The following is an 8606-nucleotide window of genomic DNA, read 5'->3' as shown; positions in this document are numbered from 1 at the left end:
ATATTATAAAATGTTACTTATTCTTTTTTTTATATCATATTTTTCATTTGGGGGCACTAACACTGGAATCTATTTTCCAACCACTTGAACTCATCTATGGGGGGGTTAGTGCCCCAAAGTGGATTCTTTAAGATCAAGTCATGTCCAACATGAAGATCATGTCATGTCATGTTCATGAAGATCAGGTAATAATTTGTGTTAGTGTTGACGACTTCATGTGCACTGGAAAACAGTTTCCAGTGTTAGTGCCCCAACATGAGAAAAACATAAAAAACAAGAGAATTTCTAAACCTTTACAGTGCACTTAATTATAACATAATCCTTAAACCCCAAATTAGGTAAAACAACCATTATTACTACACGAATAAGTTATTGAATGTATAATTAAATATACTAATATATTTATTAATTGAATTAGATATTTTATTGTACATTAATATGGTAATTACATGAGCCAATGAAATACGTATATGATTAATTACAAATAATAAATAAATAACATTATAAATAAATAAAAAAGTAATACATTAAGTTATTAATTTATTAATAACATATGATATATTTTAACCTAAAAATGAATAATTTAAGAGAAAAAATTGATCTAATCATAACTTTAACACACTATATATTTGTACATAATATATTTTATGTATTATTAATTAATAATATATTATCACAAAATTTAAAACCATTGGTTTAATTAACTATAACAATCAGATAATTATGCCAAAATAATTTATCAAATATTTATTTTAACAATATTTTAATTATAACTATTAAATCACTATTTTAATATAGTAATTTATAAATAAAAATTATAAATTAATAATTTTGATGAAGATAGTTTAATTTTTCCTAACTTAGGAAAAATTAAACATCTTCGTCTTCCTCAGCAGCGAGCCAGCGGGGCGATGGTGAGGGGGACGGCTAGGCAAAGGCAACGACCGGCGACAGCGGCGGGCAATGCCGACAGAGGCGGCGCTCCGACGGTACGCCGAGAGGGAGAAGAGAGGGAGGCCGAGAAGCTCTGTAAATGCTCGACCTCCCGTGCTCTGCGGGAATGAGAGAGGGCTGCGGAAATGAGAGAGGGAGCAGAGAATGAGAGAGGGCTGCAGGAATGGAGACTAGAGAGGGTTGCGAAGACGAGAGAGGGTTGCGGGAACGGAGACGAGAGAGGGCTACGGAATGAGAGAGGGCTACGGGAAAACCGGAGAGAGACGACGGTAGTAGAGAGGGAGACCGGAGAGAGACGGCGGAGACGAGAGAACGAGTAGAGAGCTTGGGCTTCACGGAGACGACAGAGGGCTGCGGGAACGAGAGTCGCTGTGTGCGGGAATGAAACGATCGAAATGAAAAAAAAAACAGAGATGGTCGAGCCAGAGAGAGCCCGCACGAGAGAATCAAGTGGATGATTCTCAAAATCGGGCGAAAAGCACTTTCCGCCCGTTACTCTTTACACATGAACTCTTGGTTCATGTATATTCATGTACATGACATGAATTTTGGCGCCCCCTAACGACATCAGGATATGAACTACATAATGCGCTTGAATATCATATCCTGAGTCATGTACACTAACCCCCCCTATATTAACACCCAAACACGAGTTGAAGTGGAAGCACTTCTTTTCACTTCAATTCAATTTTCCACCTCATTTCACGTCATCGTCGACTAACCCCCCCCCCCCCTTTACTGAAGAAACTTTCAGGTGCTCCCATGTGTTGCCTCTCTCAAGTTTGGTCTCGAATCTTTCCTTTCCTTACCCGATGAATCACCGGTAAACTCCTCCTCGAGGTCGACCTCTTATGCTCGTACTTCTCTCGGTTTCTCCCCAAAACAGACCTATAAACAACATATTCACTTTCATTTCGCCGTACAGTTCTCGCGAAGTCCTTCTTCGATCTTTTAACTAGTGTAAGTTTTGGATCGGTTTTCGTTTTCTCTTTTTCTATTATTCAATTCACTTCTTCAAATAGAATTCGAACTCGTTGCTTCAATATTTCAATTTTTGCAAGTTCGTTCAGATAGCTAGCTATATTCCATCCTTTTTTTTATATTTTTTTGCAGTTGTGCGGCTGGTTTCGCCCATCACTTTTTCTCTTTTATGTGGCTTGCTCGTAATGCCTCAACTAGGTCGTGTTCCAGCTTCTTGGATAAAGAGGCATCAGATTATCATATTTTATGTCTCCCTGATTATAAACTAGGAAACAGATTTTGATAGGATTGACTCGAAGTGTTTTGGGCTATATGTATTAAATTTTTGAGTATCGAATATATGTACAGCAGAGAGCGATGTTCGTCATGCTGTTTTCCTTGGGAGTTGAACCTAAATTTTTTATACTTATTTATGAAATGTAAAGCTTTTGATGAACCAAATAAACACCCTACCACTAATTAACCACCTCTCGAAGTTAGGTTCTGATCAAGCCACTTCACTGCTTGTATTGAACCAGTCATTCTACCTAAAGCTGGCATTATAATGAGCGTCCACACTTGGATTAAGTTGGGAGATGGGGCTGACTCTGCCTGAAACCTGATTTCAAGGAATATCATAAATAGAGGATTTTATTTGGAGAGTGTATAAGAAGCTGAAGGATCTAAGTTTGATTTGAGGGGAATAGAACTAGTTATGTTTTGAGCTAATTGAAATTGGTTCAATTTAGAGGGTCATTCGATCATTATAACTAAAAACTTTCTATTTATTCTATTTCCTCAAATCTTGTTCCTTCCTAATTGGCATCTTTTTTCTATTTTTGAAATTTATGTTCTTCATATGTTTGTTTTACTGTTAGTGATTGCATTTCTCTGTTTTGAATGTTACTGTGAAGTTTTTTATTAAATGTTGATATTTTGGATGTTTGTTTTCTGTTTGATGTTTTATTTTTCGAAAGCATTTTTTTTTTTGTTTAATTTTGATATACTAGAATATTTTATGTTATACTTATGTGCTGGACTATTTTTATGTCAGTGCGAAATTTGGTTTTTGTATGTTAAATTTTTGTTTCTTATATGTGCTGTAGTTTTTAACCGTCTCAAAGGCATTGCATGACCCTCAATATGGATGTGCAACATATGCTACCTAAGAAGTCAAGTGGGTGTCCAGATAAACTGCTGAGAATTTCATTGATGAAACAATGACCCTTTTTCCAAAATGTGTCCTGAATATGCCCTCTTTGCTATTCCTACCTGGTGGACTTGAAGACTACTAAGATTGTGTTTTTCAATAACAACTATTAGAATTGAGATTTCATGAAAGAGGGAAAGAGAATGCTGCAGGGGTTACAATAATCTCAGAAAGAGAGGAAAGTACATGTGAAAGCCTACACAACATCTAACATTTGGGGATGGAGTTGCTTACAGCAAGACATAGTAAGGAAACTCCATTATTAGTTCAGATTCAGTTAGACCATTAGTGGCTTTAGGGATGTGAGTTCACATGATCATTTTAGTTCTACAAGTATCAAATATCTCATTATAAATATATAAGTGGGGTCAAGAAGCCTTGCTTCTATAAAACCAGCTGATATGCTGAGTGGCATTCGTTCAAGGCTGAGGAAACATGTCTCACTTTTATTTGAGGTCATGAAGAAGGGCATGAATCTTTTTGTTGATTGAATCTGAATAACAAAATGGAACCGTGTATACCAGATGAATTTTTTATCGGTGGCCCTGATGCCACTGTCTCTCCCTTCTGGGCTTGGGGTTTCTTTGGGAGTTGAGGTCAAAGACTGCTAAGACTTGATACATTGCCAGGTATGATCTTTGAAAACCCCAGAGTTAGGCTTTATGGAGAGCTCGGTGAGGCATTTGTCTGTTAGTGAGAGTTCAGTCATCATGAATGATTTTACTTTTCATTTTTATGGCAACAAAGATTATGTTTATTATTTTTGGAGTTTGGCTAGGTGGAATTGGGTCCAACCAACAGGTTTATAGAGTTAAATTTCCATAAGTTTGAGAATTTCAATTTTCATATTCCCTTAATTTTTTTTGAAATAAATCTCTCCGTTTTACCCTTCAACATTTTAATGGGAAAACAAGTTGATAGTGCATTAATCACTCCTGGAGTGAGAAAATTAGAAAGTATGAGAGTGGAAATGAAATCAAAGGATGCTGGTAACCTAGCTGGTTTTGAGTCCATATTCTGTTGAGACAAAATGATACCATCCTCTTTCTTGCTTTGATCTATGGTTCCTTCTGAGTTCTGTACACTGTCGAAGAGAAGCTCCATATGCTACTCAAAAGTCCCCACAAGTTTGTTGGATTTGGATTGGGGCCATGCTACATGGTAATCACTTTTTCCCCTATTAATTCAGAAAGAGAGTTCAATGACCATAAAAGTGTAAAGTGAGTTTTTTTTTTTTTTTTTTTCCTTCTAATCTCTGGGCATAGAAAAAGCCCTCCAAAAGAAAATGTCTTTGGTTGTATTATTGGTTAATGTTTTGATATGAAATTTTCAGTATTACCTTTTGAAACAGGTTGTTTGCTCTTACTATCAGTTAACCCTAGGCTGGATTCTAACATTTGAACTCTAAGGCACTTCTGGATTGTGATACTTTTGGTTCTGAATGGCTTTTGGAAGGTCGAATAGATGATAGTTTTGATAAATCCTTATATGTAAGTTCTACTTTTTACAATGTGCTAAATGGTTGAATGCCATGACTGTTTCTGCTGCCTTTTTAGAGCTTAATGTTGTGTTTCTTGTCGCAGATGCACTCTGTATCAACAGTCTATACTTTTAAATTTTAGTCATTAAGATTCTCTCCTCTCTGTTGTCCTTTTACTGGAGTGAAGTGGATAATGGCTGCAGTTAGAGCTTCATTTGCAAAGCTATTTCATGGCAGCGGCTGTTACAATTTGAGGAACCAATCTCATCAACGATGTTGTTCTTATTCCAATGTATCAGAGTGCACTATAAATACTTTTTACATCACTAAAGCTTGGTGCCCTTTTGGCGGTTCTCAATTTACAAAGGATACTCAAAATCGTGGAATTTTTTCAGCTTTTTCGTCTAGGTATGTACACAATCGAAATGCCTTATTTGGCGGTGCCAATGCCATGTTTGCTCTTCGACCATACTCATCAAATGTTGGTAGGAAACTAGATGAGATTGGAGCTTCAGCTTCACCTATTGATAACATGAATACAGATGGAAGTGATTGGAGTGATAGCCTTCAAGTTGCTTATAAATCTGTTTTGGATGCTTCAAGTTATGCCAATGAGAAGGCCGTAGAAATGGCAGATGAAATCGTTCCATATGTTCAACAGTTTCTTGATTTGCACCCTTCTTTAAAAACTGTCATCATTCCAGTTGGTGGAACCCTTTCTGCTGCACTATTGGCATGGATTGTCATGCCTAAGCTTCTAAGAAAACTTCATGAGTACCTGTCGCCTGGACCTTTTGCACTATTGTCAGGAAGCATAGGACAGGAGCAAATACCATATAAGAGAAGCGTTTGGGGTGCTTTGGAGGATCCTACACGATATTTTATAACCTTCATGGCTTTTTCACAGCTGTGAGTTCAAGTTTTAATTTTGTTTATTCCTTTTAGTCAGCTTAATACATTTTTCTCATGTTTTCAGAAAATCGCAATTGTTTTAAGCAGTTAATTAATTGATTATGCATTTGTTCTTAATTTTCTTTTCCAGAGCTGCATTAATTGCACCAAACTCGATTACTTCTCAGCATGTTGTGCAAGCATGGAGGGCTACATTTGTTCTTGCATTTGTGTGGTTTCTCTATCGTTGGAAATCTAGTGTGTTTACCCATGCCTTGGCCACTCAAAGTGTATCTGGGCTTGACCGGGAAAGGTTGCTAGCTTTAGACAAACTCTCATCACTCGGCCTGCTTGTTCTTGGATTTATGGCTTCCGCTGAGGCTTGTGGTGTTGCTGTCCAATCCATCCTGACTGTTGGTGGTATTGGAGGTATACATAGCAAACATGCATGCATATGCCCTTCCCTATTTCTTTTTGTGAATCTTGTCCCTCAATAACTTTATCGGACCAAAATTTACTTGTCTTGGATGCAGGGGTAGCTACTGCTTTTGCTGCTAGAGACATCCTTGGCAATTTGCTAAACGGGTTGTCTTTGCAATTCTCCAGGCCCTTCTCTGTCGGAGATACTATCAAAGTATGCACTTTTTGTTTCACAGCTTAGTATCTTCTGAGCTAGTTCTTTATTTCCTGTTCATTTGTGCTTTATTATTTGTAGTTTAGATATAAACCTTGAAGGATTCAATTCTTTTTGTTAATTTGTATGATGTTTGTATCCTGACAAGCACAGAGCATGTTGATAAACTAGGACTTCAAATTGCTGTGACTCCATTTTTTGAGAATAATGTCCATCTGTCTCATAAGGTTGTGTTGTTCTTTTTGTTTGGGAAGTAATCAGTGGCTTGGAGTGACTAGAATTTTGATGAAATGAATCTTACCTACATGTTCATAGGACTGATAAATATTCATGTTAGTGGATTTGGATTCCACATTCTATGCTTGCTGCACTTTCACATGTCCAGTGCAATGAGAATCAAGCTTCCGCTTCAAGTCTTTCATTATGTCTCTTTGTTTATATGCTTATATTTTGGTGCATCTGATCATCAATGACTTTTTGAATTTAATACTTTGTCAATCTGATGTTAATTTTTCGGATATTGATGTCTCAGTGTACCATTTGCAAAATATGTTTGTTGTTGATCTGTATTTTAGTTGTCGTGGAACTGCCACATGCTAATTTCTTTTCTGTAGGCAGGATCAATTGAAGGTCAAGTTATAGAAATGGGCCTTACGACCACATCATTGTTGAGTTCTGAAAAGTTTCCCATCACTGTTCCAAATTCACTATTTTCAAGTCAGGTGTTTCTCTCCTTCTGAATTTCAGTTGTTTGAGAAGTCAGGAACAATAATTAATAGATGAAATAAATGACAATAGAAAAAAATAGTTTAAGCAAAGTACCTATAATTGGTTACTGAGAGAAAGAAAGGAATCAACCAGTAAGACATGTGATAACAAATCCTTTTGAAGGAGTTACTTGCAACAGGTTCACTCTTTCTTTCTCATGCATGAGTAAAATCATCGTAAATAATAAAACTTACATTTGCTAGCAAATTTTGTAGGCTATTGTGAATAAGTCGCGTGCAAGATGGCAAGCTATTGTGACAAAGATTCCATTGCAAGTAAATGATCTGGCCAAGATTCCCCAGGTTTCAGAGGATGTAAAATCTATGCTACGATTGAATCCAAAAGTTTTCATAGAGAAAGAGGCTCCCTATTGTTACCTTTCCCGAATAGAAAATTCTTTTGCGGAGTTGACCATTGGGTATAATCTCAGGCATATGGTAATGTTTCCTTTCTTTTAAGTGTCCCTTTTACTGAACCCTTTAAATCATATCTTTTTTAATATGTTGATATCAACAATCTAGAAGTAATTCTTTTACAAAGAATTGCTTGAATTTCGAACTCTTAAAACCGCTAATTTTGTTAACTTTCATAATACAAACTAAAAGTAGCATATTGGCCGTGCTTGTAGAGTCGAGAAGAGATGTACAGTACACAACAAGATATTTTACTGCAGTCGATTCAGATAATTAAGAAGCATGGTGCTGAACTTGGTAGTATCCTGCAAGATTGGAGCTCTCATTAGTTTGCTTCGCAAGGATTTCTTTTTCCTAAAGGTTTGGTTACCTGCCTCTTATTAGGTTACCAGACTAGATGAATGCACCTGACAATGTACTAGTATTTTGGACTTCTCTATATGGCCATATTGACCGTGAGTAACGTTTTAAAAATGTTTGACCATGGATGTGTCATGGGTTTGATTGCATCTACAACAGAGAACCTTAACTATCCATATTATGGCATTTTAAACGCAGTTCCATTTGTCCATTCAATCACATCTGAAAGTAAGTGTGTAAAGGCGAATTTCTTATCTTTCTATAATCCCTTTGACTTGCATTTTGTATCTTTACTGTTAGTATCCTCCTTGGCCTGTCAAAACTTCAGTAGATGAAGGTAGGTCTCCCATGTGAACATAGCTTCTCCTATTAAGATGATGTGTGTCTCCTTTTTTTGTTAGTTTTGTGTAGTGATCTGTTTTTCAATGCTTGAACTCATTCCGTAGTTCAAAATTTCGTACCTTGATATGAAGGCCTTGTAGGAGAGTTTTTGGTGCATTAGGGTTGGTGATTTATGACATGTTTTAGCAATATTTTTTTGGATTTACTTCAGTATCTATTCAGAAAAACTGGGTAGCTTTATGGATCTGTGACACTGGTCGGAAAGAGAGTTTGAAAGAGATATGGGTGTTCTTGGTCAACAAGCTAATTTACCTTGGAAAGAAATGGGTTTGAGACATCTCACTTTCGAGTACACAAGTATAATTTTTTTGAGATTTTGCAGCTGAAGGGTTTTTTTTCTTTCAGAAATTGAAGAGCTGCCAGGGCATTGACAGGTTTAATCTCTACAGGCATAACGAGTTTAGCTATACTGCCGTTCAATTAGGAAAAAGAATGAAATGTCTTGATGTAAATAGAAGATTTGAGAATTTTTTTAGGGAGTCTTTGTAATTAACTCTTTTTTTATAGTATAACTTGTACCTTTCACGTCACCTG

At 36.5% G+C, this 8606-nt stretch overlaps 1 protein-coding gene across 5 annotated transcripts; it reads left to right on the top strand.

The window, feature by feature from the left end:
• The first annotated feature begins 1692 nt into the window (after positions 1-1692).
• On the top strand, positions 1693-8599 carry LOC137946448 (mechanosensitive ion channel protein 1, mitochondrial-like). 5 transcript variants are annotated; one of them, XM_068792743.1, is made up of 9 exons: positions 1693-1914; positions 4476-4614; positions 4708-5513; positions 5647-5924; positions 6029-6129; positions 6744-6851; positions 7113-7334; positions 7526-7670; positions 8418-8599. In XM_068792743.1, exons 3-8 carry the CDS (start codon positions 4798-4800, stop codon positions 7637-7639), a joined length of 1539 nt encoding a protein of 512 aa, XP_068648844.1. In that variant the 5' UTR covers positions 1693-1914; positions 4476-4614; positions 4708-4797; the 3' UTR covers positions 7640-7670; positions 8418-8599. The 5 variants fall into 5 exon arrangements, with proteins under 5 accessions (XP_068648844.1, XP_068648846.1, XP_068648842.1 ...); XM_068792745.1 differs by lacking the exon at positions 4476-4614 and having other exon boundaries at positions 4792-5513; XM_068792741.1 differs by lacking the exon at positions 4476-4614.
• Positions 8600-8606: the final 7 nt, after the last annotated feature.

Source organism: Aristolochia californica, unplaced genomic scaffold, assembly GCF_029961685.1.
Source record: "Aristolochia californica isolate CCGP_79_NKW_82.1479 unplaced genomic scaffold, dmAriCali1.0.hap1 SCAF_12, whole genome shotgun sequence".
Classification (NCBI taxonomy): Eukaryota; Viridiplantae; Streptophyta; class Magnoliopsida; order Piperales; family Aristolochiaceae; genus Aristolochia; species Aristolochia californica.
Note: the sequence above shows the minus strand (reverse complement) of the source record. Positions and strands in the feature narration are given on the sequence as shown.